This window comes from Coffea arabica, chromosome 1e, assembly GCF_036785885.1.
Source record: "Coffea arabica cultivar ET-39 chromosome 1e, Coffea Arabica ET-39 HiFi, whole genome shotgun sequence".
NCBI lineage: Eukaryota > Viridiplantae > Streptophyta > Magnoliopsida > Gentianales > Rubiaceae > Coffea > Coffea arabica.
Window position 1 is genome coordinate 52,828,834 of NC_092311.1, and position 26,264 is coordinate 52,855,097.

Genomic DNA, 26,264 nt, shown 5'->3' on the forward strand with positions numbered 1-26,264 from the left:
CTGAGTCATACATACAGATCATGCACACGCAAAAGGTGGGAAAAAGCTGGCGAGGCAACAGCGCGTCATATCATATGAAGCTTGGGGTAAAAAAAGGAACAACAGAATCAATAGATTCATCGTCAGCTCTAATCAAGGAAAATGGCAGTATGCTCCGAATCCATTATTTATATGTTGTGTTTCTAAGCATGGAGGTTAATTTCTAATTTTCTATCCTATCCGCAGCATCACTGCCATGATTTTCCCCTCAACCATGACATAATACCATTTTGATTCCTCCACCTCCACCGCACTTCAAATGCAGCCAGCCACATCCTCTTTGACAAAGACTCGAATCACTAGTACTCGTTTCAAGAATGATAATGCAGTCCCAGATAAAACGTACAAGTGATGACATCTCAACAGCCAAATACTGCAGGACTAAAATACTCTGTTCCATCCCCATGCACCAATTCAGGTTCTTACGGCGGTAGTATCGACAAATTCAACAGGTTCAATTCACTAAAATGAACTTTCGTAAGTCAAGAAACAACTAATTTCTCTCATGACGGACCTTAAAATGGCCTATTTATGTTATACCAGATGATCAAGTACCAACGAATTTCTCTGATGGTTAGTCACAGCATTGGGTGCTTTGACAAAGATCGGAAAAATGGGAACTTGGTAGTCAGCTATTTGCAGCATTCTGTTTCATAAAGGCAGCCTATTTCCACTTAAGGTGTAAAAAAACCAGCAATCAAAGTGAATCATCTTAACAATTCACAAGTCTGAAGCAGAGTGGAGGTTTCAACTGCTGGAATCATCTAAAAAAGTACCATGCATGGAAACAAAAGGAAAAACCCTCTCTATTTTCAATCGTAATCAGCAATGGGTTACATACTCCTCCATAGCTAATCTAAGACGAACATTAGCCAGATAATCGACAAAAGATCGACAAAAAGATCAAGTAGGAATCTAGGATAAAGGAGAGTTCTCTTCACTACTTACAAAAAAACCATTTACAATATCAACATGAAAAGCCAGATCTGAAGCTAGCCATAATAGGAGAGAACTAACATACTTCTCGATAAAGATTTTACAAACGCTAACTTCAACATAGAGACAACTGCACAATCAACCAGCTCAATTTCAAAGTTGATAGATCATCCATACCAAAAGTTGTTTATAACACCATTCCTGGGCTAAAACCGAGCTTCCAATGGCCCCTCAATACTATTTATGATGAAACCTCACCTTCAACAAGAACTGCAGCTTAACCTATACAGACACATGAGTCAGAAAAACGATCCTGTCAAATATGTCAGCGTCCAGCTCTGAGTTACAGAAAACACTGAAACTGAATAAATCAATTAACCACAATGACTAAGCTATAATCTGGATACTAAATGTACAAACTCTAAATCAGTGAACTAATTCACTGGAGTCATTTTTGAGGCATCAGTTCAAAACACTATAATTTGCCTATCTACACAACCCATGGCACCATGCATCTTCCGCGGAAAACTAAGAATAAAGTAGAATACAAAAGCCCAAAACAAGTGAAACAATACACATATAAAAACTATAGAGCAGCTACAGTTAATTGTATGAATGATCATGAAGATTTTGACTGCATTTGCCATGCACAAACTACTGGCTTATGTCACAGTGGTAATTCATCTCAGCAAGTTAGGAGCTATGTATCACCATAAAACAAGACTCATAAGTTACAAGAGTTACCACCTGATCAAAGTATCAAGAGAAGCTTTTCAAGTTTTTAACAATAAACACGGTTGATTTGAGAGCCATTAGAAAACAGAACATCAAACAAAGCTTCTACCACAATTGTCTTGACTATGTTAATCTTTGCCAGAACTTCCAACTACAATTCCACAATGTTTGCATCATACAATAAAGAGTATTAATCTGAAAAGAACAAAGAAGTTATCATCCTAGACAGACTGAACACAATCTTTTAGTGAACTGCAAGATACTTCAAATTTGACAATAGAGATTCTACAATAGAAGGAAATAAACTTACTTGAGCAGTGTTATAGACAATGTACTCATTGTACAAAAGCTCAGAGGGCTTAAGAGTTGATACTGGTCTTCCACAAGGAACGACTACATCGCCCCGCCACTTCAAAAAGCCTGATTCTTGAGGTACATTCTTGCCAAGACCTTTGGTTGAGTGCTTCCCAGCAGGAGGCTTTTCCATATACTACATGACAGTTGAAAAGAAATAAGTTCCAAGAAACTACACACCATGGCGATTATCAGATGCATTCCATAGAGACGGTCAAGTTCAATACAAAAAGGTGAATCTACATCATCAATTGGTATGAGAATGTTATCCATAAACCAAGTAAAAAGAAAAAAGGCATAAAAAGTTGAAGTATAAACAAACCTTAGCATTTGTAAGCTCATAAACCTCTCCCAAGGCCACTTCACTGAGAAGCATCAATCCCACAGGATTTTTCTTGTCGGTGAAGCAGTATTGAGCACTTTTACTAACTAGGTCAGCAAAGTAAAGTCCCTTTCCAAACTACATGCAAGAGAGAGTTTTTATTAGACCCCAAAAAATAACTACATTCTTCAAACTTTTTTACTGTGCACTTTATTCAAACATGAGCGAGAAGAGCAAAACAGGAGATAGACCATGTATCCAGATGCAGGAGCTTCAGGAGGAGCAATTCTCAGTCCTTGACTAAGTATACCCACAAAGTTTGTTAACCGAGAACCTGAAGGAAGGAAAAATTTCAACTTCTGCAGTAGTATGGCACAGATAAAACAGTGGGGAGAAGAGAGGCAACTCTTTGAACCTCTAAATAATAATAAAAGAGTTCTACTCATATAATTATATTTTCAACTTGGAAGAACAATACATATGTCACGCATGCTTCAACTTACCATGCCACAGAAGCATTTTGTTACCAAGTTTCTCTCGGTACGGAGCAAACTTGTCGTACTCCCCTTCCCTTTCAAGAGCAAAGACTTCTTCCAATTCAAGAGACCATAGCTGAACACATTGTGAAAAATCAGGACAAAGTACCTCCTCAAAATATACATGCACAAGCACACTTTAAAACATACAAGCAGAAACATAAATAGGTAGAGGAAAAACCCACAGTATGTGTAGGAGCATGAGTAGAGTGGAGATACTTCTCAATCAATAGATAATCTTCACTGTCATGGGGAAGTGGAGAAATATCACATCTTAACTTCTTGTACTTGTCGTCAAGAGAATCACCATCATCACCACCAAAACCTACAAGTCTTGAAGCTATCTCTATGTCCTGAAGAGCTTCCAACATTTTCACCTACCAAAAGAATGTGAGATGTAACTTTGTCCAAGCAGTCCAAGTTTTTCTTTTCTTTGGTTCAAAAGATTTTTCTTTTCCTTTTAAGAAAAAATTGAGTAAATAATGAAGTTTCATGACATAAAAGCAAAAGGCAGAAAAATGAATGGTGCAGGGTAGATTGGATTATCAAGCAAAAATAAGTGGATCGATCTAGAAAGTACAACGAATGACAAAGGAGTAAGCACTGCCTCTACCTTTGACTTAAAATCATCCTCATCCCGGATCACATGTGGATGAATAGAAGGTATCATAGTAAAAAACTGATTGCTTGCAGCAATTATAAGGCTCTCTCGCCTGGCAGGATCATGAGCTGTACTACTCAGCAAATTCTGTATCTCTGTTAACGCCCCAAAACCTGAAAAAAAGATGCAGGAAAAGGTATCAGAGGATATGGTAACAGGATATGGTAACAAGATCACTCTTTTGCCTACTAAATAAGTCTAATACCACCGAGTATTTTTCATCTTGTCCAAGGTATAATGGTATAACATGAACAATATCCATAGGACCTACCTTTCTGAATGTTACGTTTACTTAGTTTTCCCAAAGGCATCTCAGACATATTAATCTCAAATTCCATCATAGCAGACCTGAAAAAATTTTACTTGTCCGTAACTGTTTCATACAATTCTACATGCATTAACAGAGAACTAACGAAAGACAAGGATAAATTTCAGAACCTGTATGTCTCCACATTAAACAGCATCATCATCAATTCTACCAATGCAGGTGGCAGTCTGCTTGTTGTACTGTCAAAGCTTTTCTTTTTAGATAGATTTTTATTAACCCCATAATCCTGCAAAGGCATTTGATGCAGCATTACTAAAGCAAGCAAGAAAAATCTGGAAACTCCTCAGAAGGTGCTTCATATTTTAAAAGCAGAAGTTCAAATGGAAAGGATGAGAAAAGGGAGGTGAGAGGCTACAATGTCCAAAGGATAAAATCTGCCAGGTTGCTTCCGGAAATTTTTCCGTTGTTCCCATGCCTCCCATGGATTTCCAGTCTTCTCAAGAAACAAACGCTTAAATTCACTTATTGCATCTGACTTAGCCAACTCCTCTATCTTGTTGCCCCCAATCTTTTCATTCCCAACTCGGCCCCATTTTCGGAAAAGATAACAGTCTGAACCTTGGTCATCTTGAATAATTTGAAGGATATAGTAACTTCATACAGCAGACACAAAGAAGGTCAGAACTACATAGGAGGTCAAGAAATACAAGTTCATACAAAAAGGAAACTCTTTCAGGGACTCGCACTTTCCGCAAACATCTCTGTTCTTATTGACATGGTCTCGACAAGAGCAGATTATCCACAGCATCAAAATGAAAAGAAGATGTTTCGCAGGGAAAAAGGTTATTTGAATAAAGGAAAAATTAACATGGAAGCAGAAAGGCGTAGTATTAGGGTAATGCAATAACCAAATCAGAAAGCAAATAACTTGTGAGTAAATTCTGTTGGCCATGGTAATATCTCAATTTTGTTGGCAGATGAAAGCAACCAATTGAAAAGATCAAGCTTCCACAGGCCTCTTTTATCAACAAAGACAATTTTAAAAAGAAAACCTTCAGCTCCATAGACTAATATTTTGTACCAACATAAACTGTTGATAGCAGATCTGAAGCAATTTAAAGATTTATGTTGGAACAGGCCATTAGAAAGGAACAATCACAATCTGGCAAACACAAGAATAGCATCAACAAAAGAAACATCATTTTAATTTGTTTGTGGCATAATGCATTACAAGCACGAGACAAACACTCTGAACAGCAGTGTCAAAATATTAGAAAAAACACTTGATGATAAAGTACAACATGTAAATTCTAAGAATTTACCTATTGACACCAGTTGATAGATCAGACATGCTCAAAGTTGTATTATAAATGCTTTTCCCTTCCTCAAGGATGTGCCCTGAATCTTGCAAGCCGGATGACTCATGCACAGCACTCCGCCCTTTCACTTTGACTGTAACCATGCTATGTGTCTCCCCAACGGCCTCAATCTTATACAATTCAAAAGGAAGTTTCTTGCGTCTTTTAATGCAATCAACCAAATATTGCTCTTGAACAATAGGTAACTTCATCCTCCTGCCCAGATTAAAACATTTTAGTTTAAAGTCACTGATGCAGTTCTCACAGCAGCAGCTTATTGGTAGCTATTACCTTGCCTTCTTTATCTCAGCATCTTGGTCACTTAAAGGCCCACCCACAACTAAGCAGTTTGTGTCTGCAATTGCCGACTGAGTTAAGATTCAGGAAATGTAAGGCAAAGACATGAGACAGACAGCATGATGCAGAATGATGTAAACAAAGTACAGACCATTTTTTATCTTGAGGTGAACCTGTCCACCAGCTTCTTTAATTCTGCTCTTCCACTCCTCCTGCAAAATCAACCCCTCAAATAAAACCGGTGTAGCCATGGATCAGATTAACACTCTAAGATCATGAAAAATGCTCCAAAAGCAACTAATGTCATTTTTTTTTCAATGCAATTATAGACAAGAAAAATATGAAATTGTAATTGAACACCATACCAAAGAAGCTTTCAACTCTCCAACAATAGCAACTCTCAGATCCCCTAGACTCTCACTCTTAGATGCCTGAGGGATCCTATTGGCAGCCTGGTTTCCAGAGGGTCCTGTTGGTGTTGATGGGGGCATTATACGTGCTGGTTTTTTTGACTTTTGTGACTTAAACCACTGAGAATCATCAAAAAAGATCATAGTTTTAAGACATGACATATCCAATGAAGTCACATTTACAAGTCACCTTTTGACTTCTATACCTTCAGGAGATACTCATTGCTTGTTTCTTTTGGGATTTTCCATTTTCCTTTGACACGTACTGGTTCAGTCATGGAATAAGAACACTTGCTCCATTCTGATAAATAGCCATGACATCTATACATGCCTTCAAGATAACGAAGCCTTCCAGAACAGAGTGGACATTTGGCTAATGCTCCAAAATGCATGCCATCAGCACTTAAAAGATAACAATTTAAGAGGAAAAGTAGTTAAAATCTGATGGTGGTCAGATATCAAGACTAAGAATACAGAAAAATAGACAGCAGACCACGAATAGAAAAGACACCCATAAAATTCTAAAAAAAATTAAACAGAATATTTCCTCTGAAAAGCACGAGAGGAATAATTAAGGAAAGTAAATCACATCCACCATTGTTATACAAAAACAACCTGATATTTCTCATTCTCCAAAATAAAATGCAATATTTCTCATTCTCCAAAATAAAATGCAATGTATGTGCCTAACTATTTTCCTATGCATCAAAATCATTCCAGCAAAGATGGAACAGCTAATCCATGATAACTTGCACACTGCAACTTTAAGAACTTACCAGCGTTCTCGTAAATCAAGTTCTGATCCAGTTGAATCCTGACTATTAATCTCAAGCATCTCTCGCAACTCCACGGTAGAAACATGCTTCTTAAGATCATCCTTAAGAGCCCAAAGGGCTCTAGTCTGCTCCTCCAGTTGGATGTCAAGTTCAGGTGCTTTCGCAGATTTAGTTCCCAAACTGTCATTGGTCCTGTCAGATAATTTTTCACTTGCAGAAGGATCCTCTTCACCTTTGGCACATATTGATTTCCCATTACCACTGACAGCTCTTTTCCTTTTAGCACCAGCCTTTGATGTTGAATCAAGTAAAGGTTCTTTATCTGTTCAAGTTTTGGGTCAAAATGAATACAGATACTCTTTTAAAGAGCATTAAAGGCATACTTCACAGAATACACCAAATAACAAGCCAACAATGACCTTTTGCATTTGAAGAAGCCTTCTTATCCAAGGCAAGAAGGGTTGCCCTGTGAGACGAAGAGAGGGTATCCCACCCAGACAGTTCCTCTACTTGTGTAGTTGGTGACATTTCCATAAAACAACTGGCATGGTGCCATGCCAAGGCCCTAGGACCTTGACCATCAGGCTTGGTAGATATCCGGACCTGAGTGAAATGGACAGCAATTAACAAAAGTCAAACCAACCTCCAAGTAGCTCAACAGCGTCCATTAATTTTTCTGTTCTTGTGCATGTGTGCTTAAGGTTTTAAGGAAAGGAGTAAAACATCATTTTATTGGTGCCATAATCTTTGAAGCATCAACATATAACAACAATGTTCTTATATAAGCGTAGTGCAAGCTCATACATATTTCTGTAGAAAAGCAAGTAAATAGCACATAAAATGACCGTTTTATTCAAATAAATGCAAGATGTCTAACACCAATTTCGTGCACTTAGTGAAAAGCTGCATATATGTGAAACTTATGGTAGCAGCCCATTGAAAGGAGGCATCCAGTATATGCTGCCTCTCTCAAGCACACGTCTAAGCACAGTCTGTAAGATAGGAGTATGTTAAAGTTTAAAATACTAAAATAGGCATAAAGAGTCAAGCTTGCAGTTTAAAATACTAAAACAGGCATAAAGAGTCAAGCTTGCAGTATTATAGTGATGCTTCAGTTCAAAAAAATAAAAAAGGAAAAGTTCATAACTGCACTAGTTATCCAAATGCAGGCAGATCTATGAAGACTTTTTGATTCATTTTTAGCATAGTCTTAATTCCGATAAAGGGTGTTATTGCTCATCCAAACACATGAAAAGAAAAAAAAGCCATTGTCATCAAAACATATGCAGATGCTGCTGATCAATAAATTAATTTGACCTGCAAATGTGATACTTATTTTAAAATCAATGTTCCCAAAATACAAAAAACACACAGTATTATCAGAAGTTGAGGCTAAATACAATAGCCAAAATTAATAACATACAAACATGAAAGCATACATCTCCTTTCATAATCTTTTGACCGCAGTTTCGGCAAGATGCACGGGAAGTTTGTGATACTTCAACTCCACGTTCAATAACAGCAGCAGTGGAGGCATTTGAGGGCCCACCACCATCTACATACTTTCTAATCCTCTGTTGGTCTTCCCAACGAAGCAATTCTAAGCCTTGTACATCATCAATACTAAACGAAAAAGGCATCAAAGCTACATCATTAATCATCAAATATACAAAATATGTATGTATGTATGCATTAATCCTTTTTGAACCAGAAAATAAAGGAAACAGAGAACAGATGAACAACTTACGAATTTATTTGCTTTGATTTCTTTAAAATGCAGTCTGCGTGGTTCCACAACTGATACAAGTATAAAACTAAATTAGAATTATCAACAAAAAAACAAATTCTTTTAAAAAACCAAAAAAAAATAGAGGGGATTGGGAGATGCACTAGCAGAAGTGGCATACAACTCGTTCAGTAAAGAGGTTAGTTTGAGCTAAAAGCGAGAGCATCTGCTACTGAAGAATTTGCTCTTTATCAAGAGTTGCAAAGACCAATTCAAAAAATCATTTGGATATTGTATCACCAAAACTCTTTTAGGCTTTAACAGCCACAATTAGATACATCAAAATGCTTCAAAAGGCAAAAATGAAGGTGTCATAACTATGAGCAATACGAAAAGTGTGATTTGTAGAACATTCCACCAAATTCATGATAGCTACATCTCAAAATAGCAGCAACAATATGAGTTGGTGCAAAAGTTGCACTAGTACTTAAGGCAGTAAAAAAAAAAAAAAAAGCTTACTCATATTCCAGCTACACCAATATCGCCAGGGGACAATAAAATTCAGAAAAGCTTCTGTCACTAACCAAGCAGTCCATCTAAAGTAAAATCTTCAAAATATTGCATTACGGGTGGAGCATTTCTGCTTGTGCATCTAAAATATTCATAACCATAAAATATGCCCCCCCTTTTTTTTGACAAAGGGGGTAGAAGCATCCAATTTGACTTCTAATGGACAGGATTTTTTTTTTCTGTCCCTTTCTCACTCTTCCTCTTGTATACACCGACCCCATTAATGTGAAAACACTAACCTTTGACATGTCACTATCTTAAATGAGAGAATACTAAAACAAAAGGGCTACTTTTTGGCCTTAAAGAAAATTTAATTTCCAACCTCACTGAATGCAAAGGAAGGCCGGACAGGAGGAAAAAGAAGTACTTATTGTTGATTCTCAATCCGGTAAGCCAAAAGAATGTCTCCTTCCAGAACATTAACAATTTATTGTGCATTAGACCATGGAAGAGAATTTTGGAGAAGAAGATTGTAAGTTTATATATATCTGTGTGTGTGTGTGTGTATGCGTGCTAGAGAGAGAGAGAGAGAGAGAGCACAATGTAGGTTCAGTTAAAGATACAATTTTTTGGTGAGTTTTATATACAAATTTTTTGCTGGATTTAGTTAAAGACACAACTTTGTAGGTGGAGCTGACTGTAGTTTAACCAAAAAAAAAAAAACCAAAACAACGAAAATAGAAAAGCCAAGAACAGGGACACAACTGACATCCCTAAACCCTAACACAAAATGCAGATATAAAACAAATCAATAGATGTCTTTTGAAATACTCCAAGAAAACAAGAAGAGTGACATGCCAAGCCTGACCGAAAATAAAAAAGGAAAAAGGTCAGACATGGTAAAGGTACGTACAGGCATGAAGCCATCAAATTGAGTGGCTTGAACCATTTTGCCAAGCCTGAGTTTCTCTTTGTCGATGGGCATCCTGCAGGTCTTGCATGATGATCTAGATGACTTTGCGTACTCTGCCTTCCACGCCTTTGGAGGGCTCGCCATCGTATTTCTTTCTTTTATTTTTTCGCTTTCCCTTTCCGCGAGCTTTTTGCTCTTCCTTGTTTTTACTCACTCTGAGAGTAGTCACAGAGTATTTACACACACCCTGCTGGCACTCATTTAAACTTAAAAGAGTGATGTGGAAGCCGGAGGGCTCTCCCGGAAACCGAGTTGAACTAGTCAGTTGCTTGCTGACTTTTTAATGGGATAATTTTAGGAAGGTTTCTTATAATATCACTAAGTTCTCCTAAAATTTTTAAAATCTTACTTATCTCTTTTATTAGTTTGATGCCTATCAAATGTCACAAATTGATAATATTATCCTTGCTCTTACTATCTATTTAAGTTGAAATATGTTTTAATGTACGATATAATTTAAGTTGTACTGAAAACTAAATTAATCTCCTCATATGTGTAGTTTGTAATCTAAATCCTACTTATAGAAAAAATTTTATAAATAAGTTAGAATTTAAAAAATAATCAAAAATTATTTAATGACCAAATATATATTTAGGAGTATCCTCTCCTTTTTTGTTAAACATCATGCATTATATTACATAATACTTGTATCACATCTATAAAATTACTCGTTGTTGCATTTATAACCGCTCATATTTTCACATTTTTATTTTTTAACCATATTTTGTTCTTTATTGTTGTTGTAAGTTTTGTAAGTAGGATAACATAAGAGTAGCATTGGAACAAAATTTTTTTTTTTTATCTTTATTGCATTTCTTCAAAAATGGGCTAAAATGTTACAAGAAACTCAATTTAAGGGAGGCATATGAGATTTTAAAAATCTAAAGGGCATTAAGTGATATTATATGAAACATTAGGGTAAGTTTCTAAAATTAGCCCTTTTTTGATTCACTAATGATTTGCTTTTTGATTTCTTTCAATTCAGGGCTCTTAGGGATATCTTCGACCCTTCATTTGATTTTTAAATTGTGACATTATAGGCTTTATTTTTTATAAAGGAATTGTAACATTATAGTTAACTACAATAGTTACAATCCACGACTTAACAATGCACTATAATTTAACTTATTAATGATAAGTCGAACCTAACATAAGATTAGACTAAAGTTCATTCTAATATTTTTTACATTTTTTTAAGAAGAAATGGGGTGGAACTTAGGAAAAGACAAGTAGCTTCGAATAAAAAAATTATAATTTCTAGTTCACTCCAATAAAAACACAAAGATATTCAAAATTGTTTTTCTAAATCAGTTTAATATTTCAACCAATTATAGATTATATGTTGGTTGGATTCAAACCCAAGTCTAAGTTACCCAAATTTGTTGAAGTAATGCCCGAGTCAAATGTAGAAAATGAAAAAAAAAAAGAAGGTAAATCTCATTCAAGCTTAATTTAATTAGTTAAGAAAATTAATCTCAAATAAACTCAAGTGCAACAACATTTTGACTGTGTTTGGATTGCAAAATAAGAAGTGGAAGTTGGACTCTTCTTTTTGGATGGGGTTGTTTTATTTAAATTTAATAAATTTAGATTTTAATATATTCAAATGTGTTTGATATATAAAATAGAATATCTGAATTAATTAATTGATACTACATTTCGCAACAAAATTTGCTACAAAAATAAATAATAGTTTATTTACTTATCACTTAATATGATATATAGTCAAATATATCATATTTTGTACTTAATAATAACGAATTCAGATTTTAGTTTTTAAATTTCAAATTTAAAATTTCAGTTATATCAAATGCATCTTAAATGATCGGGCGCATAAGTAAATACATAGTTTAAATGCCCAAGGACATGTGTCGGCTTTATTAATGGGCCCGCTTCCTGGATTTTCTCGCGTAATTGGAATTGGGAGGTAAAAGTGTGAAATTTTGAAGAGAAGGGACTTGAGCCGAAGAATGGTTAAAGTTAAGGGACCAAAATGGTCAATTTACGTTTCTTTTTTCCATTTTTCGGGATTCAATCGTTCTTAAATTTAAGTTGAAAGTTTCGGTGAAGTGGTAGCCGGTCGGTTCTTCTTCCGTGTTAAGTCTCCGTGCTGAATTACTAACCGTACCATAGGATAAGAAGAAAAAGGTACCTACTGCTCCTATGTTTTCGCCATCGTTCTCCAGATCTGAAATTCCTCTTTTGTGTATTGTAATTTGGTTCCTATTCTTGTCCTTTCATCAGAGATTCAGGATCATTTTCCTTTTTCCCTTTTTTTTTTCCGGGGAAGTTTCTTCAAGCACTGGAATGTTCCTTTGGGTATTTGTACTTGCTAAAGCCCTAAGCACATATAGTTTCATGACAAAATCGTGGAAATTGGTTGATCAAATTGCAAAATCATTATTTAGTACAGTTGAGTTAATTATTGTCGTAGTTATTCGATTAGTCTGTTGTTCATCGTTTGTGCATTGTGATGCATCAGGGGCAATTAGTTGCTTCAAACTCGTGAGCTGCTGGGCATTATCTGAATCTCCATGAATTCTCGAAGGTTTTGCTTCCTCATTTCAATCTATCTTAATTTGCGTTGTTTGCATGTATACATGTGATGATATATGTCGATGTTTAAGAGGATGTGCATAACGTAAGGGTTTAAGTTAGATCACTGCACTGATAATTCATTACGATTTCCACTGCAAGAAGAAAATTGGAAGCATTCAGGATTACATGAAACTTGGATTTTTTTGTTTCTTTTTTTGGGGTTAGACTGAGTGGAGAGGGTGGGATTTCAACTCGCAATTAGATGTAGGGAAATTGCACCACTAATATCTTCTATATTGTCGAGGATTATCATGCTAGCCTAACTATAATATAAGTAAATCCGGTAGGTGTTTTTTCTGATTTAGGATGGTCTATAATTATTGTGATGTTATTACTATGTTTTAGCTCCAGGGATGATATACTTGTGAAGTGAATTTATTATGAAGTCAAGAAGTGTACTGTTTTGTGGTACCAGATGTTATAGGGTTAAAATTTACGCAATTGCTTCAATCAAAATATCAGAAAGGTCGGTTTAAATCAGATACTAAAAGATCTAATCTACTCTTTAGTCCAATGATGAACAATTGAAAGAACTTGCCATATTTGCTGAAAATATACTGCAAAAGAGGCTTTGAGGTTCATAAGATTTTATGTCATTAGAACAAGGGCTGTTGTCCATTGGTTTACGATTTGGTCTGGTCACTATTTGTCTTTCAGCTTGCTTAGTTTTAGCTTGAACATTATATAATTTATTTTATGATCCAAATGTAATGTACTTATTGACTTCTGCCCAGTTTGATTTATTGGGTTTTGATTATTTCTTATTTCTAAAAACAGGGAGCGTAATGCTAGAGCTGCACTTTTTGATGGCATTGAAGAAGGTGGCATCAGGGCTTCATCTTCTTACTCCTCTCATGAAATTGATGAGCAGGAGAATGAAAAAGAAATTGATGGGTTACAGGATCGAGTTAATCTGCTGAAAAGAGTAAGTTTAACATTTCTTTTGTTTTGCCTGAACAAAGTACATCTTATGTTCTATTGTCTAAGAGGTATGTTTTCATATTGTCTATCACACTTTTAGGAGCATATTTTTCGAATTGGATAATGATGACTGAAAGAGTAGCTGAATTTTTTTTGCTAATAGTTCTTTGCCGAGTATTAAACAAATAAATAGACAAACTAGGGAAAGGGGGATCAAACATCATGCTCATCAATTTCTTAGTTTTCAACTATGCTTTCATTGCAATGTTCAGTATCTGATGAGAATTATGTGAAAAAATCCATATATGTGCTAAAAAGGTTGTCCTTTTGCAGATAACATGGTTGCTTCAGGGCTTAGTTTTCTGGTACTTCTGTTTAGTATGACGCATTAGAACTTGTTGAGTCTGTATTCCCAATCAGCATCTTATCTTGTATTAGAACTTGTCAAAGCTGGTGCGACTAAGTGAATTTGTCTTTGATGGATTTATAAGTTGGTGTTCACGTGTCAAGTCTGGTGCAACTATGTGAGTTAGTCCTTGATGGATTTATAAGTTGGTGTTCACATCTCATCTATATGCTTCCTGTTACCAGTTGTCTGGTGATATACATGAGGAAGTGGACAATCATAACCGCATGCTGGACAGAATGGTGCGTGGACAGCAATGATGTAGCCTAATACCTGAATAATCTAGTCATTGAAATTGATTTGACGCTGCATTGATTTGTTTTACTGTTTCAGGGTAACGATATGGATGCTTCAAGGGGAATCTTAGCAGGAACAGTGGACAAATTTAAAATGGTATTTTGCTGAAAGAATAACCTCTACAAGATTGCCTTAAAATTTCATTTGTGTTGATGCATGCTGTTTAGATTATGATTTGGTTTCCCTGTTTTTATTTGTTTAGGTATTTGAGACCAAATCAAGCAGGAGAATGTTTACACTAGTGGCATCATTTGTGGTCATTTTCCTGGTTGTATACTACCTCACTAAGTAATTGGGGTTGAGAGCCGGTGCATTTTCTAGTACCATGCATAGAACTTCCTGGCATCTTTCCTGATGATATGTACTTGTATACAAGAATAGCAGTGCTTTTTTCACTTTGTTAATGTAATGAACACCATCACCAGTTGTAAGATGTTGCCATATGCATGCCTATGTAAAAAATGTTTTGGTGCACTGAGCTTTGAACGTGTGCAATGACTATTACTATCCTGCGCTACACCTTTGATGGAATATGCACGCATTTTTCATGTTACGGATGCAGTTGACTTGATTTCTGGAATTGCCGTCTCTCAGGCCGTGAATAGCCATATTCATAGAGCTATATCTGAATTCGTGGCTTCACTTCAATAGGATATTCTTCTAGCTGGCTTCCATTTTATGCTTGCGTTTATCTTTTTGGCCTAGGTCCGGGGAGCTGATGGTTATTATTATTATTATTATTATATTTGGGAGTGGGAGAAATGTCAAGAGCAGGTTTTGCTTGTGTCACGGGGGCTTGTTTGTCTGGAGCACGCATTTTCTGTTTTTAATAAATAATAAATAATAAAAAAAAAGGCAGTGAACGTTTTTATGATGATTTTTACTCGTTGTTTGGCTTGCCTTTTGGACAAGTGTCAGAAGAAGCGAATTACAAGTGTGCACCATAATCATGCTGCCTTTGGTCCTTAGCTGAGCTTCTGCAACTTTTACTACCTCACCTCCCAATAATGTTTGTTGTTTGATACTCCCACGTTCTGTTTTTAATCTCCGCTGGAGTGGAGTTCCGATTCAATAATATATTATCACATAAAAGTGGCCTGCTTGGTGCCCAAGTAACAAAATCTAATTTTACGAAATTATTCTAGTGTATTTTAGTATTAGTGACAATCTGAGTTTGCCCAAGTAATTGTACACGTTAGCACTTAGTAACGATAATGGGTTTGCCCGGAGAAGAAAATGCTGGTCAAATAGATGATATGACGGGAGGTTGTAATCGGGCGGAGGACACCAACAAACATGTTATGGCAGGCGGCAATCGACGCAAAAAAGGTAATGACATGCACCAGCCGGGAATCGAACCCGGGTCTGTACCGTGGCAGGGTACTATTCTACCACTAGACCACTGGTGCTGGGCGCATGCTTGTTCTTTAATAGACCATTACCAGTTCAACTCCTAACATTTGCCCAATTCCTGCCATGATATGGTGCTGTAGGTCTGTAAAAGCTAAATATTATTAATTTAGACAAGCATCTTCCGTAGCCACAATATTCGAGGGCATGGATATATGATGAATTACAGTAATTACTGGCAACTTAATAAAATTGCTAAAAGTGGAGGCAAACATCGCGTAGCTTTTAGATGAAATATTATTGTTAAAAAGAAACTTGTACTGCCGCAAGGGAGGAAATTTTTCACCACCTCAGATGTTGAATTGAAAGTTGAAACCAACCCCATTTCTAAAAATATGACGAAAGTACAGTCCTTTAAGCTGTATTCTGAAATCAAAGTATTTGCAAAAGGTAAAACAAAAACAACCTTCTTTGCAAGGCGACTGTAAAAAGAAAAAGAAAAAAAAAATTCCAAATTAGCTTAGCTACCAGTCGACCGGACCGACATGCATCAGCATGAACAAATTAACAACTACTGCTACTCTTCAAGCACGGAAGATATTCTAATATGGTCTCAGTCATAACGGCAGCTCAATTGCTCAATCATTAACAAAAATAAGTACTGACGTAATACTACAGTCCCCTGCCGCCCCCGGGGCTTGGCCTGGTGGCATGGGATTGCTGAGGAAGGGAATTGGTCCCTGGTTCGAGTCTCGCTGCCAGCAAGTTGCGGGGCGGGGGATTTAGTCTGCGAGGTTCATTTAGGGATGTAATCGAACTACTCGCGAGCAGCTCGATCAAAAGCTTGACTCTTTTAATTTTAATTATTTAATAAATTATTATTATAAAATTACCCTTATACCCAAAAGAATTGTCGAATTTACAAAATATTTCAAGTCATATAAAAATTTTAAAAGGACAATAATGTCTTTTTGCTCAGAAATTATCAAGAAAATGAATTTTAATAACTCGAGTTCGACCGAGCTCGATAAGGCTCGCATGGACTCGAGCCCATGCGAGTCGAGCTCGAGTATTGCGAGCAAGCTTCGAGCTCCAATAATACTACTCGTTCGAGCTCGAGCTCGAGCAAAAGCACCATATCTATATGTCGAGTCGAGCTCGAGTATGACATTTCTTGCGGGACACCCAAAAAAAAAAAAAAACTACAGTCCCCTGCCGGTTCCTGCACATCGTTCCACTTTACCTGTGGCCTAATCAATCTTCTGGACTGGAGCATAAACAATATTTAGCCGTAGCAATTTGCAGGCCAATCAACAAACCAACAGAATATATATATATGTGTGTGTATGACCGAATGCTGGACTTTGAAGCTCTTTAATTAGCCCCAAGCATTAATCAGACCAAGTCGGTACTCAGTAATCAGTTAATCATCAGACACCTGGCTCAACCCCTTAATTAATTAAGTAGCTGGTTATTAAACTGTGGTTGCCCTTTCTTTCTTTTTCTCTTTTTCTTTTTTGGGGTTTTGCTGTTCTTTGTTGTAGCCCGCAACTTATATCATGATTAAACTCTTTTAGTAGTTAGTGGCCACGGGGTTTGAAGGCTGCAAACCTCTCAAACTTTTCCGAGCAGACAGGCGGCTGAGAAGCTGTGCATACATATATATATATATATGCATGGGAATTAAGTGCATTAGGATTCTGCAAACCTGCACTCTATATAACTACACATGTAGTGGTGATATAGCAAATGACAAATACAAGACACCGTTCGTTTGGGAAATACAAGCACTGAATTTAGAATATATTCATCCTCTTCCTTCCTATTGAGTCCAGAAATCATATTGCGGTGTTGATTGCTTCTCCAGTATATCTAGCACTTGCTATTGGTAGTGGCTCATACCACCTTCACCAAGAAAGCTTGATATAAGGCTATGACTAGCGTTCATAAAATCAACACAAACTGGATCCAACCGATTCTGTCTTAGACTCGATTACGAAACAATCTAATATACTGTAGGGGGGTTGGAAGAGGTAATTTAAAAGAGAGGGGAAAAGCTAGGGTGCAAATTGTTCCTCTCTTTTTTTTTTTTTTTTGAGGTAATGAAAACCTCAAGAATAATGGCCTATTACGCTACCCAGTGATATTCAGAATTTTCACTGTAAGCTGTGGTTGGACACAAAGTTGCTGTGGGCATGCATAAGGGTGTTTAGGAGTAATTAATTAATCAGCTGTGTCCTATATTCTTTATAAAAGGCAGATTGTACACCGATTAGTTAACCAGTATACATGCATGAAAGAGGAAAGGAAAAAATGCTGTAAAGTCCATATTAGCATGAAGGCTCAAACTTTTATGATGGTAAACTTCAATTTACGGACATCAGAATCCGAATTTGATGCATGCATGAAAACTTTTTATGATGGTAAACTTCTTCTGGACCAAGTTCATATATTATACTTATTTGTTCTTTATGCTGATAATGTTATATCCATATCTCCTATATCAACCAAAATATCATCGTAGTTCTGTTGTATCCTTACCCCGGGTGCCAAAATGAAGAAATTATAAACTATTAACTGAAAGATTAGCCAAGCTAGCTACCTCATCTACAGAGTCTCCCGTCTTTTTTTAGACTTATAATTAAGAACAGCATTTCCCTAACGAGAAAACTGCAAGAACAACCGGACAACGAAAATTGCTACTACTGAATACAGCTATATAGCCACATCAAATTATTTGCTGTTTTTATTTACAGTGTTTCATGTTTCTAGTTGGTGAACCTTCTGCTATTCTTATTTACGAAAAGCTTGCCATACGTACATCGGATTTTGCTGCATTAGAATGCAGTTTTGGTTTTACAAGGAGTGCTACATTTACGGCAATGTTCTTGATTTGCCTAATGTTTTTTAACCAAATTAGCTTGCACAGGCTTAACCAGAAACCTTTTCTTTGGCTGCTACAAAAGAAAGACAAATGCTAAACTTACAAGATTTCAATTAAATCATGTTATGAAGCCGCGGAAAATTTGGTTAAAATTGATGTTATGCCAAATCTAATGAATTTCATTGAACCAAGAGAGAAGTCTATCAACACGAAGAAGCCTATAAAATTTTATTGGTACATACACAGATTTTGCACTCAATAGAAAAACATAGAGAAATGAAGGAAACACATGATAGGAGAACAGTATTACTGTACCCTAAATCAGATTAGGGTTAATATTGGAGAGGGAAAAGCCACTTTAAAAATCTCTTACCGGAAGGTGATGCATCCATCAGCTGCCGGTCATCTTCGTTCCCCAATTGTGTAGTGCTTCCACCATCTATAGGCCTTCTCAATGGAACTTCAGATTATAACGTACGTAAATTTGGAGTAAGAAAAACCACCCCACTCTTCAATAGGAAAATGGTGCTTTTGCCTTTTTGCATAACAAGGCTTTTTCAGCTTCCAGAAAACTCGCAGCTGCAGCTGTACAACATCTCCAAAGTCCAATTGTCCAAACATACATAAACTACATACGATAGATATAGACTAAGTCTCCCTAGCTAGCTAGCTAGGGACCAAGTCGAAGCTCCAAATCTAGTTCATCTTCTTGTCCTCCAATTCTTCTGGCCTTTTCAAAGTCTTCAACATGTGCAGAAGAGCTACATGGCAAGCCGAAGCTCATGCTCCAATGATCAACCCCGAATGGATTGAAACGTTGTGCGCTGTAATGATGGTTCGCGAAATTGGGCTGCGCAGCCAATCCAGAGGCAGGAAAACATGATCTACTATAATTGAATTGTGTGGTCTCGTGAGGTGCAATATAGTAAGGTTGGTGGCTTGGATTCATTTGCTGGTACGATAATCTTGGAACCGTGTAATCCTCTTCATGCTTACTTGAATTGGTCGAAGTTGCAGGCTTATTCCTAGCCCTATCTTTCCTGTGGATATTCATATGTCCACCTAAAGCCTGAGCCGTATTGAACCCTCTTTTGCAAAATACACACTCATATGATCGGCCCATACCTAAGCTGTTATCTTCCTCCGGCGGCGCCAAGTCAACTTCTTGAATATTATTGGAGCCCATAGACGTGTATATGCAAATGAAGCTGATGATATATAGTACTACTTAGCAAGGGACAATGTCTAGCTATGTAAAAATTGAGGTCGCAGGAGAGAGGGGACAAGGGCCTTATATAGAGGATGAAGGCACCATGGAGGAGGGTTTGAGACAAGTGACTAATTGAGGGCATCAGTGATTTTCATTTTAGCGGCTGCATACGGACTAAGGGGACCCGAGGAGGGGGGGGGGGGGGAGGGGAGGAAGGAAATAACTCGTTCAAGGCTTTAGAAGCTTGCGGGTGGACTCCTTCTGCTACAGGCTACAGGCTACAGGCCGGCGCTGCTGCTGAGTGGATCTATGTACCTTTCTGCAAGTATTTAATGTCGTACTTCTAATTAATCATTTTATTCTATATCAGTTCAAAAGGTTTGGGTTTCTTATCCTAGCTACTAGAAAAATTCAACCGCAGGGGCATATTATTACCTAATTTGTCTATCTTTCTCGTTTTCAGTTACATATTCAAACTGTTATGCAAATATTCGGTATATAGAAGTAGACTTGCAATCGCACGCTTAATTGCTCGAGTTCTTGTCCCTTATCAATCCTTTTCTTTGTTCTCTTTCATTTTTTTTTTCAGGAGAAACTTATTTCTTTGTCTATAATTTTTTGCCCTGGGTTTTGTGTAAAGAAAATATGAAAATATTTCTCATTCGGCACTCGACTAATGGCTCAGCTGACCGCTAATTACGGAGGGTCACGTCATTAATTGTTAGAGGGTTTTCTCCCTCTCAATTTTTTTTTCCTTCAAATGTTGAAATAGAGCCAGGCTCCAAGTGAATCGTCCAAGCAGAAAAAACGTAGTGAGGTTTTTGGTCTTTAACGGTATCATTATGACTCCCTTAAATTTTATATATTAGGAGAAGTGTCAATTGTTGATGACTCAACCGGGAAGGATTAGCCATGCAAGTCCAGCTATACATTGATGTACCTATTTAGCTTTTACAACTTGGGGTATTCATTCACAGTGATTACTAGTACATCATATTCTACATATCTCAGACGAAAGTATTGTGGATGCGAGGATCTGATATTACTTTTTTTGGTTTTTTTCTAACCTTTGCTATTTTCCTGTAGTATGTCGATTTTCAGAAGCAGAAAAGAAAAAGGAGCAATAAGCAAATAGGCTACTAACCCCAAAATCCAAGCTGTTAGGCTTGTGCGCTGTACACCCAGCTGAATGCTGATCATCAAAAGACTAGGACCCAAGGATGAGAAGGAGAAAAACTAGGTAATGCTGTCATGATAATGATAGCAAGTGGTGAAAAACGAAGACCAAAATTAAGAAAGAATTTATAGAGTTAGATGTATATAACTCCTAATTCGCTCGCATAATCATGTCCTTTTTTTTGCCAGGGTGCGAGGGGTTGGGGGGGGGGGGGGTGTAAAGCCATGTCCATCATTGTTTATTTCTTTAGAAAGAGTTAGGTAGCTTCCTGCATGATGATAACATTAGAATGAGCAGAAAAATATGGCAATTTTGTTGGTTGCATTTGTCCAGTTCCAAGCTCAGAAGTGCCTCATACATCAGAGCTAATTGCACGTACACCGCCTTTTGTGTCATCACAGACACCATCAAATATAATACTCTTATCAAACTTATGTGTCAAGAAAAATTTAATCTAGATCTGATGAAGATTGTAATTTTGCTTTCTTGAGTACTGACGGCTTAGAAGAGAGGAAAAATTGGAAAACCACAATTATGACATGTGATGAACGGAGCTATGATCTCAGACGCATCAAAATCAATCCTTGAGTCTAATCATCTGGAATTAAATTATATGAAGGATCTTACACCAAAGAGATGTGCTATCTTTAGTGCTAGTTAAGTAAATTTGTTTAGCTAACTGTTGCTGGGAAAAAACGTATTTTCACCTTCTCTTGTCCCTTACTTGTGGACTATATCCGCAAAAGGTGAATTTATAATCTTTTCTTCTCCCGTTTTTATTTTTATTTTTTACCAATATATATTGCAAGTGATTATTCCTTTATGTTATTTTGGTTTAAGTTCTTGCACTAAAGATTTAGGGTATCTGGAATAGATGCTGAAGACAGGATCTTCAACACCTTTAACAGGAGATGAACTTTTCGCATGTTTCCTTTTTCCTTCAGTTGGAAGAAGTGAGAAGATCTTCATGATCTCTTTCTCTAGAGCAATTTCTTGCAGGCCAGGATTATGTTTTAGGATTAGGTGGTTTAGTAACGTCTTATTTTAGCAGGTGCCCTCTAGTTTACGACAATATATCGAGGTGGAAAGGGGCAGCCAAGGCATCAGAGGAAATCTCAATAGACTGGATAGTAACATCTAGCAAGAACAAATAACTTTTCGTGGTCTGGATTTTTTTTTCCTTTTTGTGCAATTTGAGGAATGAATCTACGCGTGGATCTTGCAAAGTGTAAAAGATATGTGTTGTTCCCTATCGAAGGAAATCAGGAACAAAACAAGGATATGTGTTGTATGAACTTTTTAGAATCATATTGCTGGTGTATTTGTAATTTGGCATATTATTGCCCAGAAAATGCACATTTGGTATGGATGGGACATCTTAAAGGTTGGATCTGAGGATGCACACTATTCTTAATGATGAGTACCAAATATGGTCCATATGAGTCAACCAGAAAATTACAAGACTCTTCCTGCAGGCTGTACCATACATGAATCAATTTCTTTCATCTGCACCTGTAATTCCTTGACTTGAGGGGCAGACAAAAAGGATAGAAGTGGTTCAAAAGAATTAGAAGACAAAAAGAGAATATGGATGGTTGTATTCATCAACCTGTTGTAATTCCTACTCTATGGATTTGTCCAGAAATGAACTCTTAAATGATTAATTATGCCAGAAATGGTCTTCCATGTATCCTCAAAGATCTGTTGATATGACTAAGTACCTATCCATCCTGTCTGGGATTCACAAGGACCAAATGGCATTGGCCCTTTTAGTCCAGAGGCGATCTCCTCAGAGACGATAACAACGTGAGAACGTACTCCTTAACTACTACTGATCCCTGCCAAATCATTCTGTGTCTTGTTTTACTTTTCCCAGCCTTTGCTTCAAACATTCTTTGTCAGCCTCTGCTTGCCCTTATCACATACTGTATTGTTTAGTCTTGTTTAACAAAGGAAAGGAATAGATGAAGCAGGCCGGTCGGGTTCTTGTTCTTGGACAAAGGATAAAAATCTTTGACTCTTGAATTCACCGAAGTATTTCTTGTGTTAATTATGTCGTCATCCTGTTTCAATTAACAGTTAGTATTTACACACATCTAAACATTTTTAGTCCGAAATTCATATTTTTTTCAAAGTAGTTTGACGAAGCATTGATAAAAAAGGATCCTACGTGATTGACCTAAAAAGGAGGGGGCAGGTCAATTAAGACAAACAGGGTAGAAAAAACCATTCAAAATTTATGACCTTAACTAACGTGAAAACATGGTATGTTTTGCAGTGTAGGGAACGAACTGAAGGCCTAAGCCGAGGAACCAAGAAGTATGGGCTACGAGCAAATTTTCATTTCTTTTTTTTTTTTCTATTAAAATTTGATCACACAACAACCACTTCCAAGAAATATGGGCTTCTCCTCATCAAGATTTTCTTTCTCCCCGTAGCATTTATTTGATGCTGATTTTCCAGAGTGGGTTTCTAAAAATGCCCGAGCCGTGCGTGGCCGTTAAAATTACGACGGAAGAAGTGCTTATCCGTTTAACAACGTCTTAAATTCTTGATTGTCAAAAGTCAATCATGTGATCACATAATTTTGGTCCATGGCACCGATAGCTGAATTTTTGGTCCTTACTTTTTCCACCTCTTGAAGTCAATTCAGACAAACTCCTTTAGTGTTTTTTTCTTTTTTCTTTTTTCTTTTTTTGAGGTGGGGTGGGAATGTCCCAACTCATGTGAATTCAAGAAATGAATAGTGGTCTTACTGATGCTTAATGATCAATTAATTTTTTTGGTTTTTTTGTGTGGGGGGGGGGGGGGGGGGGGGCGGGGGAAGCTTATGTTAACTGTTAAGAGAGAATAATTAACGAGTTGTAGTTATTAGAGACAAAACAAGGTATGAGGAATAGTAAATTGAACTTGAATTATTTCACAAAAAAAAAAAAAATCCTTGTAAGGATCTAGTCATTTGTGCAATACCTTTTTGTTCATCCGGAGACCTAGGCAAAACTACGAAGGTTTTAAAATTCGTTGCTCAGACTAGTCGGCGTGTAAGTGTGGTTTTTACAAAGCTATGCGGATCAAAACGAATAGAATCTTCCTTCTTCATTGGATTTTTTTTCTATAAAATTTTTATTTATTTTTGTTTGAATTATTTAAATTTTTAAAAGTCATTCGATTATGTCATTACTTTTCTTTTAATATTTAGATCAAAATACTAAAAAAATGATATTCTTTTGAAAAAATTTTGATATTCAATTTACACAAAACGTTTGAACAGTGAAAGATGAATCAAAATTCGAAGATTAATCAGACGGTAAAATTTAAACAATTTGAAATGAAACTTTATGTATAACTAATATAAGTGATGAAATACGTCATGAGCAATGTTGATTTTGGAAAATACTTGTTAAATTAATTTGAGGCTTAATGGAGAGTTGTTCTCTCCAATTTAACAGAGAAGAGCTTAATCCATTCAAAGATCATTGGTGACTTGATCCATTTTGGCCATCAATTTCTTTTTTAAATTCCGCTAAATTTAGCGGCTTTTATGTTCGTTTCAAGCAAAGAAAATATACCGTCCTTATTACCTTACCATTCTTCGGTCGTGGCCCTTTGAAATGGATTAAATGGGATTCGGATCATTTCAGATCCACTAACCCATCCCTTTGGACAGGCCGAAGGAGTCCATAAGCAACGAGGCCTTGAAGACTCATTGTTGTTCATATGGAGACTCTTTGCGTATAAGGTATTAGTCCAGCCTGTCGTTTCACTCTAGCCTCCAATAGTCCGAAACTTCACGGATGACATTTTTTGGAGCTCCGGCCTGAATACAGGCTGACAAGTTGATTTTGGGCTCATGGCCCAGTAATTTAACTCGCTCTGTCAATTGCGTTTTTATGAAATTTTTGAACTAAATTTTAGAATTAACTTTTTATGCATAAATATTATAGTGATTTTTTAACACTAACAATTCTGAATATATACCACATATAGATTATTTAAATTTTATATTTGAATTCACGTGATCTAAATTTGCTAGCGTAAATAAAATTATACACTGATAGTGTATAGAAAAGTTATCCAAAATTTATAGCCAAGGAAATAGTAATACGGTGTAAATTGGCATCCAAAAAAAGTGCGGATCTATTAGGTAAGCTTTAAAAATGATATGTTTGCCCTTCTCGTGAAGTTCGAGAAAATTGAATTAAGCAAAATATTGAATTATGTTTTCAACAACTCTCAGAATATTCACGAAAAGTATGTGTAAAACGCAAAAAGAATCAATAATGAGATTAGTTTTACACGGAAGTTCGAGATTTTATTGGTTTTATGTACTCGGGGATTCGATCGACCTGTTAGTTCCATCTCTCTTTAAGCTTTGTAAAGGCATTCGAGTTTGTAGCAGCAGAGGGGGATGAACAATTAGTAATGAAAATGAGTGAGTAGGATGGGACATCCTGTCCGTATAACCTTGTGGGGGAAATGCCCCTCATATTTTTGAAAAGTCTCTTTTTGATGACCCACATATGAAATGGAATAAAATGATCCCTCACGTCACGTATATTCTTTTTTTTTTTTTGTCGACATAGGGGCGTCCGGATCAATCCTTACGGGGCCCGACTAATCCTCTCACGTCACGTATATTCAAACGGTACAATTTTGGTCCCAAATCGCAAATTTCGGCCACTTCTTTCTCTTACTAAAAACCCCATGCCCAACCCATCGTACAAATACCCTGTAGAGGCAAAACGAGAACAATAAGAAGAAAACTCACATGACCCTCAGCTCAGCATAACCTAGCATGCGAGTTGAACATGCACCTTTTAATTGAAACAAAAAAAATCCAAAATAGGATTTAGAACTAAATGTGATAGTACACTTTATTGATCCATTCTAAATGTGAGGGAGGGACTAATTCAGGTCATTTTCTCTTACTAATATGGAAGACCATTGCAGTGTGACTTGTGAATTAAGCTCGGTTTCTTGGTTGCCCCGCAGCATGCATCTCTGCGTTCCTTTATCCCATTATTCCCAGACCCTCACTCCTCTCCTCTCTTCTCTCTAACCTAAAGCATAACCTAGCACTTGGTTAGGCTTTCTCTTCTTCTTCTTCTTCTTTTTTTTTTACCGTAATGCTGAGCATTCCTATGACCTAATCTAACATATTTTACAGAAACGAGGAGTCTAAAGAAACTATATAAAGGGTTAGCAGATATATAAATTTGATTAGATCAAAGAGATACTTTAGTATCTCATTTGAATTCTTTTCACCATTTGTGAGGTTCGAACCCAACCTCCAACTTAGAGTTCAAAAAGAGATTTAATCCATTTTAATCGCTACTATAGGTCAAAAAAGAGATTGGTTGCTACTAGCCAAAGGTCGGTGGTTACTTGGGTAGGCTTTCATCTCCCTAGGAAATGTGTCTGTTCTTTTATACACCAATTTTCACCTGCCCGAGGGGACCTCGCAACGAATGATTCAGGCTCCTTTGAATTCCACTTCCACGTAAATGTACATAAGTACTA

At 36.7% G+C, this 26,264-nt stretch overlaps 3 protein-coding genes and 1 non-coding gene across 7 annotated transcripts; 1 reads left to right on the plus strand and 3 right to left on the minus strand.

Moving 5' to 3' along the window:
• Positions 1-955: 955 nt before the first annotated feature.
• On the minus strand, positions 956-10,083 carry LOC113715266 (poly [ADP-ribose] polymerase 1-like). Of its 2 annotated transcripts, XM_027239494.2 has the most exons (20): positions 9,842-10,083; positions 8,440-8,489; positions 8,132-8,315; positions 7,112-7,295; positions 6,693-7,014; positions 6,123-6,318; positions 5,872-6,036; positions 5,658-5,718; positions 5,501-5,564; positions 5,174-5,425; positions 4,267-4,504; positions 4,022-4,137; positions 3,855-3,931; positions 3,536-3,696; positions 3,108-3,299; positions 2,890-2,998; positions 2,638-2,720; positions 2,387-2,524; positions 2,021-2,200; positions 956-1,257 (listed from the first exon to the last, which is right to left on the minus strand). In XM_027239494.2, the coding sequence occupies exons 1-20, from the start codon at positions 9,983-9,985 to the stop codon at positions 1,213-1,215; spliced, it is 2,961 nt and encodes a 986-aa protein (XP_027095295.2). In that variant the 5' UTR covers positions 9,986-10,083; the 3' UTR covers positions 956-1,212. The 2 variants fall into 2 exon arrangements, with proteins under 2 accessions (XP_027095295.2, XP_027095296.2); XM_027239495.2 differs by lacking the exons at positions 8,440-8,489; positions 9,842-10,083 and having other exon boundaries at positions 8,116-8,252.
• A 1,811-nt stretch (positions 10,084-11,894) lies between these two features.
• On the plus strand, positions 11,895-14,597 carry LOC113715292 (bet1-like SNARE 1-1). 3 transcript variants are annotated; one of them, XM_072063807.1, is made up of 7 exons: positions 11,981-12,049; positions 12,146-12,220; positions 12,384-12,449; positions 13,277-13,424; positions 14,012-14,068; positions 14,160-14,219; positions 14,326-14,597. In XM_072063807.1, exons 3-7 carry the CDS (start codon positions 12,436-12,438, stop codon positions 14,413-14,415), a joined length of 369 nt encoding a protein of 122 aa, XP_071919908.1. In that variant the 5' UTR covers positions 11,981-12,049; positions 12,146-12,220; positions 12,384-12,435; the 3' UTR covers positions 14,416-14,597. The 3 variants fall into 3 exon arrangements, with proteins under 3 accessions (XP_071919913.1, XP_027095297.1, XP_071919908.1); XM_027239496.2 differs by lacking the exon at positions 12,146-12,220 and having other exon boundaries at positions 11,898-12,049; XM_072063812.1 differs by lacking the exons at positions 12,146-12,220; positions 14,012-14,068 and having other exon boundaries at positions 11,895-12,049.
• Positions 14,598-15,461: 864 nt separating this feature from the next.
• Positions 15,462-15,532, minus strand: TRNAG-GCC (transfer RNA glycine (anticodon GCC)). Its single transcript has one exon. It is a non-coding gene; the product is annotated as a tRNA-Gly (tRNA).
• A 3,495-nt stretch (positions 15,533-19,027) lies between these two features.
• LOC113696209 (uncharacterized) lies at positions 19,028-19,543 on the minus strand. Its single transcript, XM_027215602.1, has one exon. The coding sequence runs from the start codon at positions 19,541-19,543 to the stop codon at positions 19,028-19,030; it is 516 nt and encodes a 171-aa protein (XP_027071403.1).
• Between the last annotated feature and the right edge of the window lie 6,721 nt (positions 19,544-26,264).